At 43.4% G+C, this 27,969-nt stretch overlaps 1 protein-coding gene across 1 annotated transcript in view; it reads left to right on the forward strand.

Moving 5' to 3' along the window:
- The first annotated feature begins 4,066 nt into the window (after positions 1-4,066).
- INO80C (INO80 complex subunit C) overlaps positions 4,067-27,969 on the forward strand; it is a 30,115-nt gene continuing 6,212 nt past the window's right edge. The window contains exons 1-3 of the mRNA XM_032182832.1: positions 4,067-4,266; positions 23,691-23,801; positions 26,655-26,766. Coding sequence (XP_032038723.1) covers positions 4,111-4,266; positions 23,691-23,801; positions 26,655-26,766 — 379 coding nt within the window. The 5' untranslated portion in view covers positions 4,067-4,110. The remainder of the gene's footprint in view (positions 4,267-23,690; positions 23,802-26,654; positions 26,767-27,969) is intronic.

Genomic DNA, 27,969 nt, shown 5'->3' on the forward strand with positions numbered 1-27,969 from the left:
AAAAAGAAAAGATTAAATCTAACTGGATAAATCATTTCATAAAGCCTTTGAGACAGTGGGTAAATACACTAAACATGGCATAATAAATAATTACCTGGGATATACAGGGTATAAGCTTCCAGTGACTGCACAATGCCAAGCTTCCTCATTTCACAGCCTTAAGTAAACAGAACAATGTTTCAACTCAAAATCAAACACTATATCATCTTTTCTTTCTTTTTTCTTTTTTTTTCCCCACTCTTTTACCATAGTGAAGGCTGCATTTAACATAACCTCTTGGTTTAGGTGTCTCCTGCCTACACAGCATTTTGGTTAAGCCTGCCAGACGCAGCAGGGATGCAATTTTTGGTCAGAAGTCCACATTTCAGGTAACACCACTGTTGTTGCCACAAGCTTGCGGCCAACGTAGCTTTGCCAAGCTACAAGCAACAATTTCAGATGAAGTGCAACTCAAATCTATCCAGAACAGCATTTTGAGCCGCCTCTTACTGCTCGTTTCTGATATGTCAAATTCATCAAATTTTAAAATAAACTGAGAGAAGGAGAAGATACTAGGAAAATGGCACAAAAGGCATTTCTAAAGAACCTGTTTCTCTTTTTGTGTTACTACGAATATAGAAATGGCTTTTTCAAAGCTTCTAACAGGAAGATTGCATTGAATGTTAGATATTTGATGTGTGCAGAAAAAGGCCTTTAATATTACAGAAGTAGTCTCCTTAATCCAAGGTTCAAATGCCTATTTTAGAGGCATTCGGCATTATATTTAAACAAAGCTAGTGCAGTGCCTGCAGCTGCAAATTGCAGGGAACAAATGCAAATCACAAGAGTTCACACTGCAGGCTCTGAAAAGTCATCAAAGCCTCCAAGTACTTTTAAAGAATAACGTACAAAATGCCACAAGACCTCACAAAGTACCCTGCAGGAATCCATCGCTTTTTACCTGATGGAGCGGTGAAGCTAAGAACTTCAATCCTTTCTTTACCCAGAACCTCTATAAAAATGCAAATAGCACCCAGCAGACATACGTGCAATTAAGAGAAAAAAAAAAAAATAAAGCTTCTTTTAAAAATTTAAATGAAACTTAACTAATTTTAAAGAGTTGGGAACTTGGAAATTGTAGCACAAATTGCATCTGGGCAATGCCACTTGAAGATGGATAACTTAACAGCAAAGTTGTCTGACACCATTGCTAGGCAATGTTAATGGTAAGAAGTAACTATCATCACCAGATGTTTCTCAACTGCCACTACTTCTTACAGTGAATTCAACTTTAAGTAATACCTACCATCTAGCAAAAAGTTGTCCCTATTCTGTAGACACAAAAATACACGCAGAAAGAGGTTACACATTAATTTTTACTACCTTCTTTTTAATTCAATAGATTATGTACATTCTCTTGCACCATTTTAGACCCTTATTCATTTTATAAAGTGTAGCATACTTTTTAAAATAAAATAATGTGAGATAAAAGGGTGAGTGAATGACTGAAGCCACAGATGATTTCATTCAAAGGCCTCATTTTTCTAGTTGTACAGAAGTAAGACCAGTCGGAACGCTTCAAGCCAAGCGGCCAGGTGGGATATAAATTAAGGACTAAAAAATAATTGATTTCAAAGTTTGGAATAGAATAAAGTAACAGTTGTGAAGCCGGCCTTTTCCTTTGGATAGAGCGGAAGGGTACCAAGGCAAGTGGCTCTGAGGCAGGCTGTGTTTTCCCCATGGCTTCTGCCTATGGATCTGCTCCATCATGTGTCTCTGCACCTCAGGTACATGCTTATTTAATTTTCTTATTAGCTAGGCAGCAAATAAAAAAGGCAGACCTTGCAGTACGAGTGCAGGAGATGGTGTTCACCTTCAGCCAGGTTCCAAATGCAGCAGGAAGAGCCACATCTCACTCAGCTAAACCATCGACTGCAATTTGCACTTCTTCAGGCGAGCCCTGGTCTTCAGGACAACACAGCTGCCCACTGACGCATGTGATAGGAGCCCAGCCAGGTACACATTGCACTTCATCACCAGAACAGCACCTCTTCGTCTTCTGTGGGGCCAGGTATGGCAGGAACTCAGCCTCACAATCTCACAGCCCTCCCAGCATCCCTAATTCCTTCCCACATCCCCTGCAGACACTCTCAACATTGACATTGCCATTACTGCTATTTTCCAATGAGTTGTAGGTCTTCTGGGATTTTGTAGTGTTTGGCTCCCTATAACATCGCATTGCACTCAGTATTTCTGAAATACCCATGGGCCTTCTGATTTTGCTGTTAGTAAACCGCTTGATAAAATGGGTACAGATAAGAAAATGCCTGGCTGCATACTATTTAAAAACGTTCACAGATGCAGCATGCTAATCCCCTGCGTGATTCACATGCAACATCTGCTCTACAGGAGCATCAGAGATGGTCCTCCCCATTAAAGCACTCCTGCCATAAGGTATGCCCTCTTTTAAAAAGGCCATGCCTGGGAGCTGAGCACAGGGAAGAGGTGGGACCAGGCCCCAGGAACGGAAAAAGACTGACCAAGATGAGAGCAGCACTTTGAGCAAACAGCAGAGCAGGTTTGGCTTTGTCAGGGGATACAGATCTTGGGCAATTCTCAGTGCCTCCGCTAACTTCAAACTCAGGTCACCATCTTGAGCACCTGATGGGTGTCTGTCACTTGAAGAGGGAAGAAATGCAAATGGCGTAGCACCTAAAATGATCCCCAGCAATAAGGACAAATACAGTGATATCCGCCAGTTTGCCCTAAATGCTGCTGGCAGCTCAGGAAGACAGCAGCTATGGTTGGGAAGGAGAAGATGGGACTTGGATGTATTTGCAGAGCCTTGCTTACACTCCTGGAAAGCAAATCCTGCCCCGCTTTTCTGTTGTATACACAGGTGCCTGGAGCACAGCCTGGGAGACCAGGCCTTTGTCCTCAACCCTCTTTCAGGCCACCTTCAAAGCTTTTGTTTCACACAGCATGGCCTGGCACCCCTACTGTGACCAAGATCAGGCCTCATTACAGCACCGTCTAAAAACGTGACCTAATTTTTACGCTCGAGTGTCAACTTCTTGGACCTCTGCCTCTCCACGAGGCATGTATTGGGTCACGATCTCACACAGCTGCAGCTAAAAGACGAATGGTCAGCCATTGCGGAGAGGTAGCTAAAAAAAAAAATTATGGTAATGCATTGACCAGTATGTTGAAGGCAGGTGCATAGAGAGGCTAAAAACAGTTTTATCAGTCATGTAGTTTGAGAGTTGTCTGCAACCCCACCATTGCCACCAAGCAGTGTTTTGGGGTTGGGTACTGAATAGCACAGAGAGCAGGAGAGCTGTCAAAGCACTCGGGGACACAGTCCGAAGCTCTGCAAACCTATTCGGACACGTCACTGCAGTGCAAAGTCACCGCAGGCTCCAAAGGCGAGGGCACACTGCTGCCCTGAGTCACCGGCCACGTCAGAGCCGGGCGTTGTGCGCCGTGCCTATCTACCTGGAAGCAGACAAATTGGTCACAGGATGGATTACCCAGAAAGCTGACTGTGGATGTCTGTCTGCGGAGTCATACGCTGAGAAATTTAATGGGCACCATGATTACATGCAGCTTGTTTGTAATGGGTTATACAGTCAGCGCGGGGACAGCAACGGGGAGCACTTAGCTAGAGGCTCCTTAGAGCTCCTGGTCTGCAGCTGAAGGAACAATTAAAGCCAGCTGTTTTTGTTTTATTGCAGTGACTGATGTGAGAAGGCTGACACAGCCTCGGGACTCGCTCTGAAGGCGTTAAGTGTAACTTTGTCTTATTTGGGGCAGACCTGGGACAGAAACCCGCCTGCAAACACACCAGCGTTACCTCAGGGGCTACCTCCCCCACCCCCCAAACACCGCACTCAGTCCCAACACAGCCTTTTATTTTTACATCTTTTATTTATTTATTTAATTCCCCGAGCGGCCGCAGCGCCCCACAGCCCCTCACGGGGCGCCACGGCGGCCCCTCCCCCTCCCCAACCGCCTCCCGCCTGAGGGAAGGGGGACGCGCACACTGCGCATGCGCGGAGCGGCGGCGGGGGCCCTGCCGAGGGGGAGGGGCCCGCTCCCGCCGCCTCCCGGTGCCGCCGCACGGGGAGGGCGATGGCGAGCCTGCTCCCCGCGGCCGCCGCCGCCGCCTCCTCCTCCTCCTCCCCCGCCGGCGCCCCGGCGCGGAGCAAGAAGCGCCCGGCGAGCCCGGGCACCGGCAGCGGCCCGGCCAAGAAGAAGAAAGTGGCGGCGGCGGCCGGCGGCTCGCAGGTAATGGGGGGCGGCGCGGCAGCCCGCATGCGCGGCGCGGGACCGCTCCTCCCTTCGCTCCCCCCTCCCCTCCCTGCCGCGCATGCGCAGGAGGGGCTGGCGGGGAGCGCGCGCGGCGGCCGTTGGGGCGGTTGGGGGTGGGGCGGTGCCGTGAGGTGAGGGAGGCGGTGGGGGCAGCGCGGGGCGCCTCAGGGCCACGCCGGCGGGCGTGTGGTGGCAAAACTCGGTCCTCAGAGCCTGATTCTGGGGGGGCAGCGTCAGGAGGAGAGTTCACAGAATCACAGAATTGAAGGGGTTGGAAGGGACCTCGAAAGATCATTGGGTCCAGCCCCCCTGCCAAGGCAGGTTCCTCAGAGCAGGCTGCCCAGGTAGGCGTCTAGATGGGCCTTGAATATCTCCACAGAAGGAGACTCCACAACCTCCCTAGGCAGCCTGTCCCAGTGCTCCGTCACCCTCACTGTGAAGAAGTTCTTTCACATGGTTGATGTGGAACTTCCCGTGCTCCATTTTGCGGCCATCACCCCTTGTCCTGTCTCCACAAGTTATTAATGCGCATTTCTTCTCACCTCCTACCTGTGGTAGCAGCACCGTGTGACACCAGTGCATGGCTCCCCAGGCCCCATCCCCAACCAAGAATGCCTTTCCCGAGACCACAAGGCAACACCTCATGCATCTCTGTGCCCAGGAAGAGGCCCAGGGTCAATACATCCTACCGTGTGCGCATAATATCTGTATAAACTTCAAAAGTAGAGTGTCTGGATTTCTTTTAGAAGGATTTCAGTAGCTAAGTGGTCAAAAAAAAAAAGTTGGGAAAAATGGTAGCCCTTTTATATTTTATCCAAGAAATAGTTTTTCTTGGTAGTATTTCATGACCTGTAGTAGTAGCATAGCCGCAAAGTATGTGCTACTGCCTGTTGGGTTGCTTATTTTCACATGAGCCATCAGGTCGGAGGAATGCATTTTTCAGCAGATCTTTTCTCCAGACAATTGGAAGCCATCGTGTACATGCCAGGGCACAGACAGAAACCATTCCCCGCTCCAAATGATGCTCTTGTAGCTCTTGTTTTCACCCTGTGGCATTTACATAGTTTATTTTCCTTTTCTGGTGAGCTTATCCCTAGGAGAGGCAGCACAAACCACAGTGATTTATGTAGCTAACAAACTGCACTGCAACCGTGAAAAATTAACTGCCTAGCATGATCACGTTTGACAACTTTTCAAGGTCTGTTAGAGTTACGAGTCTGGAGCTTCAGCTTGGAGAGCACCGCTCTGCCTGTGTGTGCATGCATATATAAAGCCCTCTACACTTAAAAAAAAAAACACTTCTCCAAACACTTCAGCCTCTAAAACTGTTTCCTGAAGCTCACATCAAACTTCAGTCCATGGACAGCTTCCAGTATTATGAGACAACCCACGATTTCTTGCCTGAACTGGGTTTTGATAGTGTGATAAACAGTTTTTGCAATTCTTCTCACAAGTGATTTGAGTGCAGAAAGGAGGAATTTCTCAACTTTACGTTCAAGTCATCGTACACATCCACTGACTTCAGTGGTGCAGATCAGTCCCATAAGGAAAAGGAAAAAAAAAAAACCACCTGAGGCTCAGAAAGTGTGTAACCTCAGGAATGGGACAAGAAGCAGCTTGTTGATCCTCCAGTGCTGCTGACTGGCTCTGGAGCGAGCCAGTTTAAACAGAAACAAAATGGGGGCTTTGCAGTTTTTGCGTTAGAAACAGTGATGACTGGGCACGTTCCTCTGCAGTACCTCTTTCGGTCTGTATCTCCACAAGTCCTTGTGTAGGCCTGTTTATTTCTAACACCAAACAAGCAGCATTCTTCATCCGGCCATCTTACACTTGCACACCCTTAGCGCACGTCACTGGCAGCACAGGTGTGGAGGCAGCACTTGTTATTCTTCTGACTGTTCAGTTTCCTAATTAACTTCTTTGATATCTTTAACAGCTTTTTACAGCCTATTTTCAGCCTTTCAGAAGACAAATATATCATGCTGTAGCTCAGCACAGAATGGTTTCTATTTTAAATAAACTGACATTGTGAAACAGATGGAGAAATAGCAAATTATTTCCTCGGTTAATTAGCAAACTACAGGTAAGAGGACCCCTGCCGAGAGGTTTCTAACTATTTGCAGGGTCAACTTAGGATCTGAGGACTCTGCTAATGCACTGTGAAATACCTCGTCTGCTTTTGGCCACTGCATTAACTACTAGCTTCTGCGGAGACCCTCGTGCCTGGCCTACTTCAAAGTACATTCACACTGTGCCAGCTTTGAATTTCCTCGCATCTGTGGCTCCATCGCTGTGAAACTCAACCAAAAGGGTTGTTGTTGTTTTGTTTTTTGGAACTTCCGCAAGTCACGTGAGCTTGTTTCTCTTTTGTGTGCTTCATGTCACGAGTAGCTATCGCAGTGCTCATGCTCAAGACGTGTAGGTAGGGAGGGTAAGACTGTAGATATCAAAGAATCACCAAAAATGTGCTTATTTTCCAGAACAACCATTTTGCTTGAGGATAGCAGCTAGACTGAGTACCTGTGTGTGTTACAAACAAGAACGCACAAGTATCACACAGCATACTTTTTTTGTTTTAGCCCAATTTTGATCATGTTTCTCCAACACATGGTCTAGCATATGAACTGCTACTTTCTCCAAGATACACTCCAGAGGCATTAACAAAAAACATTCTTCATAGTTTGTACGACTTGCTGACCCAAAGGTATTGAGTCATGTTTGCTTTGGAAGAACACTGCACACGGGCCTTGTCAGTCATGGCTACAGAAGGAGACACATGGTTTTTGGATACAATGCCTGTATTTACCAAACACAAAACGAAAAGTGAGTTTACAGGAAGGCAGGGCTGCAGATTGATTACATCACTTTTATTAGCCTTACACAGTTATTCCTCCCGTGCAGTCGTGCCACCGGAAAGTACCGCAGTCTTTGCTGCAGCAAGGGATTTTAAATGTTGAGAATCATTATGTATGTCGACGGCTAACCTCCATGTGTCAAAACCAGTGCTGCTTAGTGGCTTCTGTAGCACCGTTCGGTTAGATTCCTTGCCCAAAGATCTCCAATAGCTGCTGTGCTGGCTCAGCCCAGCTGCTGGCAGAGGTAACGGAAGCTCTGGGGCAGACTTGTCTCCAGGTCCCTTCTCTTTTTAATTACAAACGCTTAACCTGGGGTAGAATGAGTAGCTCGATACTGATCTAAAACTGCCACCTTAATATTCACACCATTACTTTCACAGATGATTAGAGCAACAGGAAGCGTTCAAAGGAGCGCATTCAATATTAAGATGTAACTGATGAAACAGAACGCTCGCACATGACAGCTAACGAGCTTAAAAGGCAAAATTTGCAGTGAAGTAAGAGAAGGATTTGGGGAAAAAAGTCTGTGATTTTGTCAGAGGACAAAGTGAAAATGTGCTAAATATTATGGGAAAAGCATATTTGCTTTCCTTATTTGCAAAACAACTTCATGCATGAGTGATGAAGAATGTAGGAAATGCCTCACTTTGAGAGTGACATCATGGTTTGTCTTACATTTTGAACAGATGTAAACTGCTTTGTAAAGTACAGAAACACACAGGGAAGGCTTTTGCTTCCTCTCTCCATCCTTGTAGCAACAGCAGGTCTTGGTACAATTTAGGAAATGAAGATTGAACTTCCTCCTCTGCAAGATTTCAGTGGTATTTAGGAGGTACTCACATTATTAAATGCATTGATTTTATCGCTGACTGCGAACGTTGCAGCAGTGCTACTGGAAACCGTTTTACGTAACTAGTGCTCATATGGGTATTTCACACCTTTTTCTGAGTTTCTCATTTTATGCTCAAAAAGAGAAACCATACAACGTTATTAGAAAAGTCAAAATGGCTTAAAGTTGTTACTCTCTTAAATAAGCTCCTCTCATGCACAGTATGAATGTGGAAGGAGCGACTCCAAGATGTACCTAGAGCTCCATTTTTCTATTCTGAATGTAACTGAATGATGCCATTTTGCACTGAAATCTGGAGGGTTCTGACAGACAACTGCTCAGCGAGACTTCAGTATGTGCGTGGCTGCTGTTATGTATTCAGAAGCTGTCCACTAAAAGCAGAGAGCTTACCCGAGGACATAAATAGCGTGGAATTGGGCTCCAAACCATACGTAAATGTAATCAGTTCTCCTGTTCTGCTGTTTTACCAAGTCTATCACTGTAAGTAGGAAGCCATCAAATCAATTTTAAAATAACTTTGTTTTAAAAAGTCCATTTGATCTGCCTCTAATTTCCTGAAAAACGAGGTTAGGCAGGATGAGTTTAACTACAGAATCAGTGAGTATGACGGCAGCTACTGAGCAGAACTGCTGCTTTCCCCGTGTTCTGGGGCGAGTGTCTCCTCTGGTATGGCACGGTATAATAATGACTTTCTGATCTGAAAGGAAAAATTAACTGCTTAGGAATTCAGACCTGGTTTACAGGCTTAAGCTGTGTAACAACAAACTTACTCTAATTATCGTAATACTATTCCACATAAGACTTTCTGTAACAGAAAGGCATAATTATCCTCTGTAGCTGGAAATTAAAAAAAATAATAATAAATAATTTGTGTTTCTCACCATTCTGCTTGCCTGGAAAGAGACAGCAGGACCCTGATAGAGCACGATAATAGGGAGGAATAAGTACATCTATATTTGCCAGTTTATTAGAAAGCTATCATGTCATTATGGTCTAGACTAAACTTTTTCTCCTTTTTTTAAGCATCTCTCAGCCCTTAAGGTTATGACAGTAACTGAAAATACGTGAGTTTAACCAATGAAACAGTCCCAATATGGAGCTACTGCTTGCTCCAAAGGGTGCCTTTAAAATCCCCTTGCTCCCCGGGGATGCTAACTCAAACCTGATTAAATAGAATTAAATGGATGAAAAATATTTAAATTGGATGAAGCGTGGCTGTCCTGATACAGAGCAGTCACTCGCTAGCCCCTGATAAGAACTGCTGAGGTGGTGACCTGCTCCAGGTACAGCCACGTTGCACGCCTGTTCACATCCCTACCCAGGAGTTTTGGCTCTTACCAAATGAGCTCAGCCAGCTTGAAACAAGTGGCCTTGCCTTCGCAAGAGCGTTAGCAGTAGCAGGCACAGTGTGCTAGCCCCATCACCGGCAGGTATCGTGCTCACTGCAGCATCACCAGACCACAGAGCACTCAAAATCCCCCAGACCTGCAGTTCTCTGCGTGAAGCAGCGAAAGGGCTACCGCTTCGATCTAGCCCTTTGAAACACGTGAGACCACAAAGATGCTGTCTGCGATGAAGCAGACGGTGAACAGCTGAAACATGAAGCATCTCTTCTAGGAGGTCTTTTGTCCTCTTCCAGAAGAAGAGCTTATTTTCAGGCAGCCCGCTAACAAGAGCAGGGATTATCCCGAGGTACCGGTTCCTGTCACTTGCACATCTGAAGTCAGATCTGTTAAAGATGCAGAATACCTCCAGTCCCCGGCAGGGAAATGCAATAATTAAAAACAATTAGGAGATTTTGCAGGGAAATGTGTCAAAAGGTACAACGCGTGTGCTTTAGGTTTAGCTTTTTTTAAACAAGAGGGAGTTGCTTTTATACAGCAATCTGGATTAAAAGGGAGCCTGTCAAAACTGAGAGCTAAGCATTGACTTTGCTTGACGTTTATCACATACTGAAGGCTTTAGATGATCTGTAATCACAAAAGTATGTGAATTTCCAAACCGGTCTATGCCAGTCCCGGAGAACTACCAACCCCCCAGCCAAATGTGATTAGATTTGAGATTGAGAGTAAACACAGATGTGTTATGTTGTAAAAATGCAAAAGCATATGTGTGCTGACTTTTACTGTGGGCGTCAGCGTGCTGGTGTCATGCTATTTACCCTGCTCTCTCGCCTGACCCTAGCAAGAGAATTTTAATTTTTGCTCCAGGTGGGTGATAATGGAGAGCCTTGCTGTGATTGTACTCAATTCCAGGCTTCCTAATAAATATACAAGGAGGTTAAAAGAGATAATAAATATGGTTCATTGCTTCTATCACAGGGAGATAAAATTGGATGGATTATTTTCTTATGAAAGGGGAAGAACAATCTAAAACACTTAATGCGTATACTTTAGCATGACATTTTGTCGGAGAGGTAGTGCTTCTTAGGAGCAATCTAAGAATTCACTTAGCTCATTAAAAAGTTCAGGTTAACAAAAGAAAACTTGGAATAACTTAACAAGATATTGCAGGTTTGAATAGCTGTCAGACTGTTTTTCACATTTCTGTAAAGTGTAGTGCTCGTGTTAGATAATATTTCAGTTCAGTAGCAGTTACGTAAATGTGTTCATTTTGGTTTAGAAAGGCTGATGGAGATATTACTTTGGTAGCCTGGCAGTGTTTTGAACACATTTTTTAAGCCTTCCAGGAAAACAGAACAGAGTTGTCAGCTGTCTATTTAGGGCCGTAGAAAGCCAAAAAAGTTGTGACACTGCATTGCGAAACGCACCGGGCTCTCACGGCAGAATTCATGTCCATCACCCTGAAATCTTGTCTCCCTGAAAACCCGCCTGCAATTTCGGGAGGCACAATTAAGCACCCCGCCCAGTCTCCTATCTCCATCTCCTACCCACCTCCACAGCCCTCAGCGGTGTGCTTCTGCCACCGGTATCATGCCAGCACCGGTTCAGAACAGAAGTCACACTTATGGCACTGATACCTCCTTCTTTGTATCAGGTGTCCATACAACTGCTTGTGCTGTCCTCTGCTTGAAGCTCCTTCTGCTCCTGCCTCTGCCTGCGGGGCCTCAAGCCCCTTTTCTGTATGCACATCCTAACTGCTAGACTAGAAGCCAGGCTAGTGCTGCGGGAGAGGCACGTGGAAATGTGTTCCCTGCTGCAGCTGAGGATGGAGAGGGACCCTGTTTGGCCCAAAGAGAACGACTGCACAGTCTGGTACTGAGCACAGTCGTCAGAGTGGCCTCTCCATGTACCTTATGTTTGTTTTTTCAGTTTACATATTTTATATGATAGTTTAATGCAAAATGCACAAGCAGGGATCCGAAATCCTTTCCTTCCAAAACTCTAGCCAAAGAGCTATGTAGTCACGCCATCTAATAACACCTATTTATGTGGTAATAAAAATGCATCACTGTTCATTCAAGAGACTAATAGGAAATGGATAGAAGGAAGCTATTTTGTGAGTAATATGTAATTAAACTATAGCAAAGTCTTCCACAGAGTCTGTTGTTCTGGGAAGAGTGAATTTCTGTAGTTACGTGGTTTCCAGTCATCTTGCCCCAAGACCTAAATACCAGCTGACTTGGAAAAAAAAAAAAAAAAAAAAAAAAAGGCCTTGCTGATTATAAGATCCTGCTCTGGATAAGAAGCATTTTGGGGAAATAAAGTGTGTATATATATATATATAAAATTATATAAACATATTTTTTTCTTTTTTTGGAAAGCACTGCAGGCCATTGGTAGGATTTACTACATGAAGAGACTCTCGTATCAGACCCGTCCTTTTATCATTTATTAAACGCAGCAGAAATGATTTGTTTTATATCATATATCCTTAGATTTTATTAAGCAGACAAAATACTGGGCTTCCACTAGGTATGTATTTTGACTTCTGTCCTTACAGTGCAGCACGCTCACAGCACTGCTGCCCTTATATTTGTAAGGATGCTGTGTGGTTATCACAGCAGCCTCATTTACTGCTTCCAGAGATGTATGCTTTTCTGAGTGAGTGAAGGAATGAGGAGAAAGGTGCAAAAGGCCGAGACACCTATGAGAGTTTCTGGGTAAGTTAGAGAAGGTTTACAAGTACGGATATTGTCAATTAGGTGGTACAGCTGGAAAAATCAGTCAAGCTTTCAAGCATACAAGTCTTTTTTTCAAATCTGAAAATGAATCAGCATTTTCCAAAGCTCAACACCGACTGAGAACATCTGCTTAGCGCTTCGTTAGGTCTGTATCAGCTAGATTGTCTCTGAATTAAGGTTGGTGGCATCCCAGGAGTACAGGGGCTGTTCATCAAGGAAGGGAGAGTGTGTTACAAAAATAGTTGTCACCTGTGAGAAAGGAGGAGGGAGTTAAAACCCACAGAAGGCTGTGTGAAAGTTATGTGCTGTAAAAAGTCTTCCTGTTGAACCAGAGGTGTATTGTTATGCCGTCCATCCAGAAGCTTGTCGTAATTTTCCAGATAAACAGGTGCATTTAATAAAAGATGATCCTTCTGCCTAGAAACGTTATGCCCTGCAACCATCAGGGCTACAGTGAAATACTGCTGAAATGGAACGTGCAGAAATTAGGGCAGTAATTAACGTGAGTTATATGACTGCTCGTGACCAAAAGAGCTTTTCGTTAGCTCCCTGGACGAGCAGTCCTTTAGCAGGCTGCTCAGGGTACCGCAACTGGGGACGTTTTCCTGTAGCGTGTTAACGAAGCCCCAGACTCAGTGACTATGTTTTAATATTAGTATTCTCCCTTTACCGTAACGATGCTTATGGTTTAATAGAATTGCTTTCCCCCCTGAGAAACACCACGATGTCCTTACAGCAAAGCTGGCTCTTAGAGTAAGAAACTGGAACAGGAGAAAGCTGTTATTGTGCCTTGACGTGCTCACAGCGTGTTCAGGCCCCTCAGACCTCATCCGAAATTGTCAGTTGCTGGCAAGTCCTTTTTCCTTGAGTTGAGTGCCATTGGTTACTTAGTCTAGAACTAGCAATGCTAGTTGGCATCCTTACATTTTCTCCCTTGGTTGGAAGATTTCCTTAGGTTTTTGCTAAACCTCTTTTGTTGCAGCCAGAATTCGCTTTTGATGCAGCCACAGAATTGCCCTTTCATGCTCCTCCCTTCCATCTGTCCCCAAAGGTGGTTTTTTATTGGTATACTAAGTAATTCATTGTGGAAAACTTCCTAAAACGTCCTTCTAATCCCATCCATAACAAAATACTAAATAATAAATATGGAAAGTATTTAAATATTAAAGAAATGTTTCCCTCTCACCTATGATCACGGATGTCATACCAGACTTCTCTAATTCTAGCGTAGTGGAAAGTCAGGTCTCTTAACAGCTCTGCTTTGCTTCAAGTGCAGCAAAAAAGGCAGTCGGGCTACCAGTTCATATGCAAAACGTTCAACTGTGGCGCTTTCCAGGATGTGCGGCAGTTCCTCAACTTCAGTGATACAATATCAGGGTGAAGTGTGTTGCCACAAAACTTACACAGTTGAGCAAACAGCCACCTGCTTGTACAAATATTTCTGCGGAAATCTTTCACAAATTTGCCCCAAGATTAGTATTGCTGTACAACTCTCTCCTCCCTTTCCCCCCCCGGGCAGTCTCAAAATAGTGCACAATAGGTACTTGTGTCACCTTATTTTCCTCTCAATTAAAATCTGCCGCTTGTCTGTTTTGGCACAGTCGTCAGGATTTTTTCATTATCCACTTAAATGTAGGCATCCATAGGATAATAATGCTCCTACAGCTTTGGTGATGACGGGAACCTGGTGTGCTGCTCAAAGCAGGAGCGCTTGGTGTTGAGTCTGCTAGATGAAGAAAAGTGCACGTAGCAGATTCAGGGCATGCACAGCAAGATTAGTTTTTTTTTGTCCCATAATATGGGACAGACACTAAGGGTGACATTTCTAGTCTGAAGATTCAAAAAAAAACCCTAAGAGGTAGTTTCTTTTCCTGTCCTCTTTTAAGGACTTCTGGAACATCTGATACAGTTGCTGCTCTCTCATATCACATACCTTTGGTAGCTTTTGGAAGTTTGTAGAAAAAAAAAAAAACACATTTTCATTCTAAATTGCTTTAGCAGTGGATTGTTCCATATGTCACTGTACCTAACATTTGCCTTTGTTTTGGTATGACAGTCCTAAATACCTAGACACAAACGAAACAATCTTCCAAGTAACTTTGGAGAGGAGTGCTAAGCCTTTGCGGTAAGATGGGTGATGTTTACTCGTGCGTTATGACAGCAGGAGGTGTAGTTAGCAGAAGCATAACAGCGACAGAGTGAGAATTTTTATCTCCTTCCAGTGACAATTAAGACAGCCAGAATGAAGGCATAAAGGCTGCAAAGACAGGAAAAATCTAAAACTAAAGTTTTGTTCTCTATACCAGTTCACCGTTTAGCCCACAATACCTGGCTGTAAAATTAGACTATTCTAGTTCAGGTCTATACATTTTTCCTAACAAAAATAGGTAGGAGCTCTGGAAGACCTGTCTTTCCTCAAAACTAATTAATGCCTTGGAGGGAATACTCACACTTTGTTTCCTGTCCAAACAGGTAACGTTATACAGAATATACTAAAATCAGGAAAGCGAGTGTTTTTGCAGAATTTTTGTTTTCCTGTCAGCCATAGGAGCCGGTATCTTTCTGCTTTCCTTGCCCCAGGTTCAGGCACGTTGTAGATGAATGGAGTTGGATTCTTCTCCTGCCTTGGCTTCAGCCTGTTACTTGACAGAGGGGTTTTGATATGCTCCCTGAGCAGCATTACAGCGATAACAGCACATGAGCGTATCGTAAGCCTCCATTCTTTCCTCCCGACGTTCTTTGACCTTAGCTGTTCTGTATCGAATGATGCATTTTGAAACTTTAAGGCGCAGTTTAGCCAAAGTCCTTGACTGAACTGATTTTTGTTCTGATAGAGAAAGGAAAGTACTGTCAGGTTTTATAAAAAAAATCAATTGTGATTTACTCTAGTCTTTCTTGCTACTGTACTTCCATACATTTTCAGATGTAATGTCCATCAATTTAGCAGATTTCTTTCTCTTGGGGAATCAAAATAGTCTGTTAGCTGGGCTCAGTTTTACTCTTGGTGATACAAACTAATGTGCTTTTTCATTCCATTAAATGAAACATACGGCAACATATGGAAAATTTTAGCTCCAGAGCTGCTTCAGCATGACACTCAGCTCTTGAATTTGTCCGAGTTAAAATTTTCTTAATAAAGAAAACTGTCAAACGTTATAAACAAGGACTAGTCCCAGTCCACCAAACGAAATCGGAAAGTGAGAGATCCTTTGCAATTATGTAAGCCGAAGGGAGCTCTGTGGCAAATGCAAATTAAACCACACTTTTCTGGGATAGCGTGCAGCTATTCACAGTTGCGTCCCAATTACATTTTATTTGAGGCTTTTCCCCATAGAAAATAGTAATCTTTTTTTTTTTTTTTTTTTTTTTTCCCTTAAAATATCTGTAAGTTATAAAACTTTGTCCATCATAGTGCTTGGAAGTTTTTAAATGGAAAAATATGTTTGGCATCTGAAATCTCTTGAGAAGAAATCAAAGCTTTTACTGAAGATTGTTGCTCTGTTTCTGTGTTTGAAAGTTTAGTAATTTTGAAGAGGATAAAGTCAATTTGAGTTTTCCTGGATTTTGATTTTTTTTTTTTTCTTTAAGTGAGCAGCACCAGTGCAAAGGCAGCTCTCGTGTCACAAAATTGCTGGGTCTTTTTCTTCTAGGTTTTCAAGCAATGTTTGAGAGGCGGGGATGTAATTAAAATCTTACCTTCCCTTTGGCTGCATTTTTAATTCTGAATTCAAACCCTCACACGGTGTAATAGAGCTTTGCTTTAGGGTGTTTTATACCTCTATCAAAGTGACAAAAGTAATTAGTATTTTATACATTTTGGTAAGTATTTTGTCACTGGGAGCGCCAGTGCAGGTGAATGATAATGGTTTGAAGCTCAGGCGGTGACGGGACCCTAAATGGGAATGTCGCCTTTTAATCAAGAGCCCTTGGAGTCTATGGTATTGAAATGCCCTACAGAGAACATCACAAAGCCATCCATCACCTTCTGACAGTCCAATCTTTTAGCGCATGAGTAAGATTTTATTCATCCTTTCTAAGGCACTTGGAGCAGAAGATGTTTTAACTCATCTCCAAACGGCGCTGTGGAAGTTGGAGAGCAGAAAGTAAGGATTGCCTTCTGGCCAGTGTGTATGTCTGTATTTAGCATCTTTACTCACTTAGATTGCAGCTGAAACTTTGTCCATGTCCTGCCTCGAACATCCCTCCCCGCCCCTCCCCTTCTACACACCCAACCGGCTGGAGTATTGCCACATTTTAGTCTTATGTTTGGAGTCGATTTGAATAGTTGATTAACTCTCGATGTTCAATGGAAATACTCAGCAAGTTAGAAGGGAAGGACTGCTGCCTCCCAAAGGGGAGATTTTGTGATTCACACAGAAAAGCAGGGGGATATGGGACTCAGAAGTCCTCTGGAGAATGCTTATAAGAAAGTGAAGTACATTTAGGAAAATGGACCTGGAGGTGTAAACTATTGTCACTATAACAACTTCAAAAATCTCATTTTGAGCTTTATTTTCTGTATTATAACTACCCTCCCTCAGCTTTCCTTATGAATTAAAGCAGAAGCAGCATTGAGGACAGTGTCAGAACTTAAACATTTTTGTTGTCAGGCCCTTGGGGTGTTAGTTCTGATGTGGGAGCAGAAACCTGCGCCAGGAGCCTTGTCTTTTCTCTTAGGAAGAGTTGGCAGCACTGCAACGTACTGACTTTGGTGGATTCTCTCCCAGTTAGTTCATGCTGTAAGCCTGACTGAACAGAGTGCCCACCCTACGAGCTGGCTGGAACCAAGAGCACTGACTGGCACTGTACTTCTCGTGGGTTTAGTAAATTGAGTTCTTCAGTACCCTGTGGAGCAAAATTTGCTGTGAATATGCAGGATTTTTTTTTTCCCCTTCCTGCTTCCTGGCATTTAACAGTTCCAAGCTGAAATCTTTTTTGTCCTACCCCAAAATAAGCAGATGAAATCTTCTCATCACTTTGAAGGGCGAATGTTCCTAAAACACTACCATGTACCAGAGTGCTGAGAGAGAAAAGGCTGGGGAAATTGTATCAGGCTTCATTTTAGTGTGTGGAAAGGAGGAGGGAAAGATGTTTTTCCCACTGAATCCAAGAACAAGTAAAATGCAACCAGATGGAGAAGAGATGTTTATATGTGGTACTGAACAACTCTCTCCATCTCCATCTCCAAACCTTTCTGTCACAGAGATGGAGAGAGTTATCTTGATGTTCAAGTGAGTGGTATTGAGTCTTCAGTGAGTTTCTTTTCAGAAACAGACTCTCCTACCAACATAGGTGATGAGAAATTTTTAGCTATCATTTTAATCTGAGTGTAAGCACGTCCAAGTCTGACACCTTTCCCTGTGAATTGTTCCCAGGGATGTAAAGAGCTGCATTTGTGTCTGTCAGAGTGTACGCGCTCGTGTTTTAATGGCTCCTGTCATGTCATCATGCAAAGCTAAATGAATTAAATATGCAGAAGGTGAAAGAGCCTGTACCGGGCTTGTTACACCGTGAGAGATAACACATTAATCAAACAGCTTAATATATGTTCCCGTATGCACAATATTAGCTGGGATTCTGTTAAATAGCTGACATTCAAAATCTACTCCCAATTTTGAAAAGTCTGCTCGTATCATTGCTGCTGTCATCTAGTGACATCTGTGCTCTGTTTCCACATGGCATTTTCACTCGCCATAATTGGCTGCTAGTGAAAATACAGGTATTACCCATCTATTTTTATAAATTACCATTTTCTTCCCTGGCTGCATGCCACAGCTTCATCAGGATGTCTCTGAACTTAAAGCTAACGAGTAAGGTGCTACAAGTTGGATATTGCTGCTTTAAAAGTAGACCATTACAAGAAAAAAAAACAGACAAAAACCAGTGCAGAGACTGAGTTAAAGCAACTGTGTCAGTGAAATGAAAATCATCATCGTGGTATTGTGATTGTGCAAATCAGCTGCCAAAAGTAAGTAGAAATAATTGAAGTATCCACCTTCACATACAAAGGTTGGAGACATCTGGGTTCCTCAGCAAGCCAAACTGGGTGCCTGGGGCAAAATTATCACCAACTTTGAGGGCTTGATTTAAAACCAGATCCTTCTTACTACTTACTGTTCAGGAGCGACCTCCAAGCCCCCAGTCATCACAGTAAGACAAAGCCAGAGGACTGGAAATACTGAACACAGAGAAAATGGATTTCAAAGCAATACCAAACCAGAAAACTGCACAGATGATCACTTTCATCTACAATTACTCTACTCGTTATAGTCACAAAACTAACTAAAGAATGATTTGTGGAAAACAGAGAAAATCAGTTTACCAAACTGCTTTTGCTCCCTTAAACTAGAAACTCCTTTCCAGTTCTTACAGAATTTATTTATGCATTTAATTTTTGCTTTACCAACACACTGTTCAGTTTACTTTCTATTTTTAGGTTCTGCTTTACCATGCAAAACTGTAACATCTAGGAAAAATGGCCACTGAGGATCATATTGAACCTTAGCAATGTGCAAATCCATTTTCTTTCTAAGGCATGACATGCATGGTACGCACTGATAGGATGCCAGAAATGCACAAATTGAGAGCCTCAAAATTTAGCTGTTTCATATGTTTTGTTTTTCACACTTTGTTAAATCCTATTAGTCTAAAGCAATGAAAAAAAATAATTACAGAATAAAATACAGAAATAAATAGATAGGAAATGATACTGCAGCATACGTCAGTTATTCCAGTATACGGTCTTAATCTTTTTTTTTGGGGAAAAAAAAAGGTAATGATTCAGACAAGCACTTTCATGAGCTAATTCTGCCCGTTATTCAGTCCCATCACGGGCGCCCGTACCAAACCCCACAGTGCTGATTCTACCTGCAAGTAGCCAAAACAAAGAATTTGCCTTCCATGGTCTACAAGTTTTGCTTGTCCTCTCCCTAAATAAAACCAGACAGATGGAGCAAGCTTTGGAAATCACGAGGAAACCAATCCATCTGCGGTAGGGAATTAGGAACGGAATATATTGCGAAAATTAATAGATCCACCAAAACCTGAGATTAAAGCTCCTGTGTGAACAGGCAGCCTCCCAATGCGAGCTCTCTCCCGGCACAGACAGCACATACAGGGGGCCCAAGCTAGGCTCATTCCTGGGGTTTGGCTGTATTCGAAAGAAACCAGTGCGAAGGTAGCAAAGCTCAGCGTGGGGCTCTCCTCCAGGCTCGGCTGCTCCTGTGACAAACCTCTTAGGACTGGAGGGTTTGCCACAGGTCTGTGCTCTGCAGACATTTCGCTGTCTCCCACCCAGCTGGCGTGCACTGAAAACTTGATGGATGGCCTTATGAAAAGAGATGCAGAAAAGGAGGAACACCTCCACTACTGCTCCGCTCTGCCCCAGGAGGATCGACATCTATTAGTAGTGCAAAAGGCTGCCAACCTGTCACACTGTGGCTGTGGTTAAAAGTCGGGTAAAGCACATAAATACAACTTTATGGGAGGAATAAAATCACACAAGTGGTCCTATAGGAAGCCTTTGACCTGCTGTCTGCCTTTTAAAACACGTGATTCCAGTCAGAGTGGCTTTTGGCCTGGCTAAGGAGGGTACTGCAATGAGGAGGAGGAGGAGGAGGAGGAGGAGGAAGAGAGGAGGTAAGACGGGAAGTGGTGGCAGCACGGACTGGCACGGAGGTTAGCAGCAGGAGGAAGGGTTGGTGAGAAAGGATGCCTGACTGACCGTAGTGACTCACAGCCTTAGCAGCTGTCCTTACTGCAGTTTTTTTTTTACTGTTAATTGGAGTAAAACTAATGTCAGCATGTCCAGCTGTGATGAAATCACACCTGCATTTAGCAGGGCACCCTGGAAATGTGAAGGACCCTCCCAAGTCTTTGCAGTTAAAGCCCTCAACAGCCTGAGGAGGATTTCAGGCTGCTTAGGGACTGCTGTAGCACACGTTCCCTGTAGCTCTAGTTACATAAAGCCACATTTTAAAAGCCACAATTTAGTTTTAAAGAGCACGCTGGAAGTTTCTTCACTGTCTCTCTCCTTGAAGCGTATTTCGAATTCCCTGTAAAGGCAGCTTACATTACAAGATCAGTTAAAACGAAGCTTTCAAGAAGCTGTGAGGAGTTTCAGCCCGCAGTTACGCTTTCTTTCCAGCCTCACTGCAGAGCGTTTGGGATTACCCCAGGGCAGCGGGGTCGGGGGAGCTAGCTGGGTCATGGAAATGTGCTGGAGAGCGGCTGTGAATTCAGCAGGAAGGGGAAGTTACCCCACACGTGACTCCGGGTTACAGCACACATTGAGCAGTACACGTTCCCTGGTGACATGCACTTCCTCACTGTGCTGATGAAACCACAGTCTCTTAAAAGGACTACAAAGGGGGGCTGAATTCATTCCTGTTTTTTTGCCCCGGCGCATGACAGTGAAGAATGAACTATCATCGCACGAACTAAATGACCAGGCAAACCAGCACAGCTGAGAGAGTTTAAATTCAACTAGTGTTAAAAGATAAAGACCACGTTTACTTGGCAGTAATTGTTCACCGAGAAATCTTCTTTCAGGCTCTAAATAACGTGTTGTATTTATCAGTGCATTATTCACTTGCAAGAAGGTCTTGCAGTACCAAGGTAGATCCGTGCTGGTTAAAATTCATTTGGCGTTGCCCCCCTAAAAAGCTTTAAAAAAAAAACAACTGGAGTATTAAATCATGTTTCTTACACTTTAAATCCTGTTAATTTAAAACACAGGTTGGACAACCATTTGTTGAGGCACTTCCAGTTTGGGGCTGCAGAAGCGCTGAGGCTATCAGAGTCTGCAGGCTGCACTGACAGCATTTCAAGGCCCCGTACTTGCAGGAGGTCACTGTGCAGCAGCCTGTTATTCTGGAAGCAGTGCTCCTGCCGAACCCTTTAATGTTTTTCTAGAAAGAAAAGCACATTCGCTGAGTGTCTCTCCTCCATGGTGCTACCGCTGTAAATCAGAGCTCTCCTACAAGCTGTGCTGACTGAGCGAACTGGCATGCCTCTGCAGCATGGCTTTTATCTCAGCTCCCTGCATGTAACGGGGATCACAGGACTCAATCTTACTTGCTCCTCAGTCTGCCACCGGGCTCCCAAATTTGCCATCGATTGCATGCCGCAGTGGGGTGCCTACACCTGCCCCCTCTGCCTTGGAGAGGCCACCACCACTCAAAGTGTCCAGGGGGGATCCCGTAGCTGCTGCTTTCTGTGTGCCCCTGTGGGACCAGCGGATGACCTGGGGGTTTGTAGGGTCCCCAAAAGCAGCAGCTGCTGCTCCAGAGCCCGATGCCTCTGCTACCATGCACAAACAAAATCCAGAATTTGTGGCCGGCACCATGAGTTACCCTGACTGATACCTGAAATCCTTAGGGGTTAGCCCGGAAGAGAAACCACGTGTAGAATTTACATTCATGAAGTGTCCTGCCAGGAGCAGTTCCCTACTTTCCTTCCCAGCAAGCCAGCAAGATTAGCACTGAATCCACAGAGAAAAACCCACCGAGGACAGCGAGTGTAATATGTAAACGTGTACCCAGCTGCAGAAATTGAAGCCTGTGTGTGGAAGGAGGCTTCTTGCCCTTTGCTGCTTATTCATTTCTAGTTGCTCTGCCTCAAAATACCAGCTACTGTTATGAGACATTGGTCAAATGCTGCTCAAAGCCTGTTCAGAAACAGAGTATGTAGGAGAAGATCACTGAAGGGGTGAAAGTGATGAAGTAATTTATCAGAAACCGTAGGATTGGTGTAAGACTGACCAAATGGCACCAAATTAAAGGAGAACACGTTGAAGGGTAACTGAGAGTGCCGACTCCGCCAGTTACAGAATTTACACTGATAACGAACAGTATCAGAGATAATTTATTCATCAAAAATAATCTCATATCTCAAGCCTCATCTTTCTCAAGATTAATTGTAGGGTAACATCAGCTGCTGAAATCCAAGGTGCTGGGAGCATGCATGTGCAAGAATGCAGTTTGAAACCAAGCGATTCATTGTACAAAGTCATTCTCTTCAGGGTCGCTTAAGACAGTATTCTCTCTGCTTGCTGTCACCTAATGCACATGTTTCTAAACATCCATCTGCATTTCTTTTGTTTCTGTGACAGTCATTGCCTTTTGATATTGTCCTCAGCAAGGGAAGGGTCTTGTTTAAGCTACAGACTTGTGTTGCTTTCACTGATGTTATTGTGGCAGTGTCCCCTGTAGTATGGCCTTACAGAGGACTGACCATGGTTTTGAAAACAGATCGTCCCTATTCATATATTTTACTTTAATAAGGCATTAGAAACACGACTATTTTACTTAAAAACTTCTTTACTTTGAATGTTTACAACCTCTCTTTGCTATGTTAAAAACAGGTGATGTAGAATTAACTGGTAGCTCCCCAAAGTAGAGCTCAGCTTGTGGGGTTCCTAATCCTGTAATTACTTGGGCCTGGAGCTGCAAACACAAAGACTTCCCTTGTAATCATGTGGAGAAGATATGCCGCTCAAGGCCTTTGCTGTACAGTCTCAAATTGTAGGGGTACTCCTGTAATTCGGGAATAATAATGATCCTTTTTTTTTTTCTCCTACTTGAACGAGTACATATACCAGCACAGAAGGTTTTGCAATGCAGGGTTTCACAAGAAAACATTTTTTGTTATAAGTATTATCCATCTGAAGGTAGAGTGGAGAAACATTTTAGCCATCTGTTCAGTAACTACTGCTCAGCTTTTAGCAAAGCTTTTTGTTCCTCAAGACAAAGGACTCAAAGTATGAAATCTTGGTGGCTGAACTACTGCTGCCTCCACGGCAGAGTTCCCCATGGCTTACGCATAGATGAGGATTTTGCTAGGCACACTGGCGTACGTACAGAGGGGTAGTTCTGGTTAGTGTGGAGGCTCAGAGGGCACAAAACCAGAAGAAACAAACAAAAATACACATTGAGGCAGCCATGCAGAACTATCAGAAATTGGTTGGACCGCCACACGGCTTTCTGAGCTCTCCAATCACACACACACACACACATTCTCCCACTGTTTTTCTTGCTAAACAAATAAACCATCAAGAAAAGCCTAGAAAACACCAACCAGTACCCATGTAGATTTCATGAGGTGTGTATTCAAAAAAATGATATACACAATAAAATCTTTCCCCTCAATCCTCACTCGAGCATGACTGAAGTCAAGGATGGAGAATAAACTGATTCCGCAGTTATTCTGCAGAACCTTGAAAAGAAACTTTTTATAAACCTTATTCTCTTTATTACTGTTAACGCTTTATTACTGAATACTCTGAAACAAATCCAGTGCACACTTCTGCTGTTTCTGGTTTCGTATGCTGTCTTGCACTGAATAGAGAGGGCTTTCATTAATTCCGAAATGAAACTGATGCTGTTTTTATTCAGTAAGCTTTGGCCACCCTTTTCCTCTCCTCCCCTTTGTATGTCAGCTGTAAATTGCTTGACAAATACTCTGTTTCATGCTTCCCTGCTGCTGGCGTCTTTAAAGATTCAAAAGAGACAGAAAGGCTAAACAGGCAACAGGTAGGTAATAAAGCAAATAGCTCGGTCTCTGGTTAAAGTTGCTCGGAGTAACAAGCAGTAAGACTGAATTCTTTCTTCAGAGTGCAGGTGGAGAGGCCATGAACGAAAATAAATTTCTGAACTCAGACTCCAGCACAGGATCAGTGGAAACAGCCGTCAAGCCTTTACCATTTAAAGACCCAAAATTCATCGTAAGTATATTATTTTAACAATTTGAAATTCCAAACTCTTCAAATAAAACCCTAGCTAGATGTCTGTTTAAGCGTCCTGCTAATGTAAATATTAAGAAAGTCGGGTTAACAGCCAAATAAAAGATCGGCGGTTCTGAAGAAATTCACCTCGAGTCCATGCCACGCTCTGGTCTGACGTGCACATTATATTATAACCCGAAAATGGCACGCCTCCAGAGGGAGAACCATTATATTAGATCGTGGAGCAGAGCCAGGGAACCCGGTAGATCAAGGTATGCGCAGAAGTTTTATGGTGCGGTACCTGACAAACTCAGAGAGCTGGAAAGGCACTATTTATACCCCTGTAAATGTAGGAACCCCATCTCCCAGTTCCTAGCCAAAGGGAGGTTGCAAAATAGTTGAACTAAAAGTCAGCCACGCAGTCATTAGCAGCTGGCATTTTGCTCTTCTCCCAGTCCCCGAAACGATAGCAGACCTGCGGTGTCTGCGCTTGCAGTAATTGCTAGATTCAGGAGCAAACACTCTGTGCTCCCCAGAAGCTTCGCCTCCCGGCATTCAGAAGTCATGAAAACCCTGACAACTGATGAAATACAGGCTGCTAAAACAATGTGAGATTTAAATTGGGGGAGAAGTAGAAGGAAGACTAGAGCTAGCGGTGCTATCACTGCTGGGTTTGTTTTTAATATCTCGCTCTGCCAGGGCCAACTCATTGGCACACTGTACAAATGCTTTCTAGGCAAGCAAACTTCTCAGACTGTTGGTCCAAAGCCAGTACTTAGAAAGTAGGATTTTATCCCAGATTTAATTTTGCATGAATAAGAGACAATATCCCACAGCACAAAACCTGAGTAATCAGGCATCGCACCGCTCACCAAGCAAGGGTTTGGCAGGGGGTAAAATTCGTCTCTGACTTTCAAGTTGCTCTGTGTCTGCTTTGCAGACATCTTCTGTCACAAGAGGAGCATTCAAAGAAACAACTGCAGACTTGGCTTGCTCTAATTCTCCAGTGAGCACCAGCATCTTTGAGAAACAGGGCTTACTGGAAAATCTCCACTAGTGCCCAGGGGCACTCCGTGGAGCTTCCCTATAGGATTTAAATAGCCATAAGGCCTGCTATCTGTCTTTTCTTAGCGGGGCATCACCATTTCCAAAGAGGCAATCCTGATGTCTGCATGCTGGAGATGATAATGAACTTACAAGGCCCCTGACAACTGCTGCAGAAATAATAGGCAGTTAGAGTAACGTTAAATTACCCTCCCCAATACAGCAGCTAATTTGAGAAGAAATGTATTGATGTTGTACTAGATTTTTGTCTGTATGAACTGGTAGCTGTTACTTGGATGACTTTCTGCATCCTCCCAGCCCAATATGCCTTAAATGGAAGAAAATAAGTCAAGTAACGTGCATCTCTCAATGTGCTTCCTTCTTACTGGCCTCACCCACACCCCTAACAGACACTGAGACCTTCCGTAGATCACTCTGCAAACACTGACTTGTAGTTAACTATACGGAGGACAACGCCTCCTTTTTTTCTCATTATGGCAAAGAGAGAGAATCAAACCAGCAGCAAAACTGTGTGCCTGATCCGTGGCCTGCTGAGGTCAGGTGGATGCTTCCTCTTGGCCCTAAAGAGATCATGCCCTAAAGACCAGCTTTTGAAAAAACAGATGACTGAAAAAAAATTGTCCTGCAATGATTTGGGGGAAAACTCATGCAATGATTTTGAATTATGAATGTGGCAGTACATCTGTTTCCATCTTGTGTTCCAGCAGTCTGTATTTGCAATGATCTATAGATTACTAAGATGTTGCTCTCAGAGCAAACATTTGCATGTACTTTCTGTATCGGATGTGCATTGCCAAAAACTGATAACATCATAAGCTTATGAGCATCTTTTCTGAACATATCTTACGTCTATGGAAAAAAAAGCTTTCTCGTTGAATCCCTTCTGCTATCATTCTCAGCAATTCAGCAGCCTAATTTATAAACTAATCACAGCAGAAGTGTGCTAGCAGAACTTTGCTGAGTTTTGATGAGACTGATGTGTCAGGTAGTAATTACTAACAGCGATAACAACTCCCCGATTCCAAGAACGGTTTCTGTTCTGAAGTAACGCTGTAAATCTGTGTCCTTTGATCATTTAGAAGTAGTACAGTATATTGTGCATCTTCTGTCTCTGGAGGGACATAAATAAATTACCCCGTAGCAATCCCATTTGATAAGTGAAACTACCATTATAGTACCTGTAGCAAGCCTTCTGTTAGCGTAGCTTTCAAAATGTAAAATTGTCTTGGCAGCCAACGTTCTATTTATTACTCCTTTCCCATTCTTCTGTCATTTGAAAGAAAAATAAAATTTCCAGAAAGCTTCTCAGAGTATTCATTACGTTTTGCAAGATCAGTTGTGTTTTCCACAGTCACAGATAACTCACAAGAGCTAGAGCCGCACCTGTAGTATGCCATAAAAAGGAGAGGGAAAATTGAGCCGTGTAATCACAATTTCAGGCACAGCTCCGTAGTAATAAGTTCTAATATGATGGGAAGGACGTTCAGAATCCTGTAATCTCAGGCTAAACCCAACCACATAGATTTTCTATTTCCATGTAAAAAGCAGATTTTCATTTCCTTCAGTTAATCCTAAATGTAGCAGCTTTGACACAGTCCAAAAAGCTTTGTTTTTCTTGCGACCAAGATTAAGTGTTCAGTATATTAGCCTGCTGATGAAATAAGTGAGGATAAGGAACGGTTCATGACAAGAGGAGATGTATCAGAAAGACTATGAAGTAGAAGTGTCATGCTCTGAAATAGTATTCTTTCTTTATTTTTTCTCTGAACACCATATTTTTAATTCTAGCACTCCGGCATTGGTGGAGCAGCAGCTGGCAAGAAGAACAGAACTTGGAAGAACCTAAAACAAATTCTTGCTTCTGAAAGGGCATTGCCATGGCAACTAAATGATCCTAGCTGTAAGCTGCTTAGATGCTTTGCATGTATTTATAAATAATAAAATCCATACAAATAACTTTCTTTAAAACAAACCTAAATTATTGCATCGGTGCATGCAATATCCTGTTTGAACAGGGTCCAGTGGGACATTCAAGACTTGTCCAACCACACTAAGCAGCGCCAAGCGGGAAGGTGTGGGACACAATTTGGAGTGCCATGAAAAAGTTTGGGCACATCTGGGGAGGGAGTTCTATGAAGGAGTTGTATTTAGCATAACCAAGTCAGAAAGCCCTTATTCCTGTCAGGTTTTTGTCACCTCTTCACTGCTAAATAGCCACCTCCGCTGCATGCAGCCCATTTGTCTCCTGAAGGTGTGGTGGCTGCTGCTTCCTTAGCTGCGTTTGAGCTGTTTGCAAGGGAGATTCTGCTAGCCACATCCCTGCAGTAGCTGAGAACTCAGCCCAAGCTGCCTATCCAGCTCCTTATCCCAGATTCTTGGGAGACTTAAGTCCTACATCCCCTACTTAGTTGAGCACAGCTGAAACTACACTATTAGCGCTCCAGATTACAGCCAGCTTGCGTACGTTGACAGGACCGAGCTACAGCAGTGCTCTTAATCTCGACGTACTTCAAGATGACTCGTGGAGTAGGATACTACTGAATGGAGCTGGAGGCAGAATTTGATCCTCAGATTTTACTTAAGCAACTCAGAACTTTACTTAGACATCTCAGAATCGACCATATGAATATACTTCCTTTTTTTTTTTAATATACATTTTGCTTTATCGAAAAATAACTTGCCATTTTTTGAAGCATTTTAGATGCAGCTGTTAAGAGAAAATGCAGGCTACTGTGTGTGCCTGGCTGTTGTAACCAACAATCTGTTGACATTGCTATTTCTATTAGGTTTTATTTGCAATAGTAAATTTAAAGGCTTTTTTTTTTAAGATGGTGGCAAAGGAAATTCAGTTGCGCATTCAAAACCAGCTGTCTGTGGCATTAGTGTCGTCTGAATTATGGGAGTGAGATTTAAACATTCGATATGGAGGGAGCATTTCAGTTTATTGTAGCAGCTGGATGAGGCACAAGGGAGATCAGGAGGGAGGAGAGAAATGATCCAGGTACAAAATATTTTTGTAAACATTGAAATTTGGGGGTTTAGCAATTTAAATGTACCAGTCATATTTTAAAAAGTGGTGTCTCATAACTGAATGAACCTTGGT

The sequence above is a fragment of the Aythya fuligula genome, chromosome 2 (assembly GCF_009819795.1).
Source record: "Aythya fuligula isolate bAytFul2 chromosome 2, bAytFul2.pri, whole genome shotgun sequence".
Taxonomy (NCBI): Eukaryota; Metazoa; Chordata; class Aves; order Anseriformes; family Anatidae; genus Aythya; species Aythya fuligula.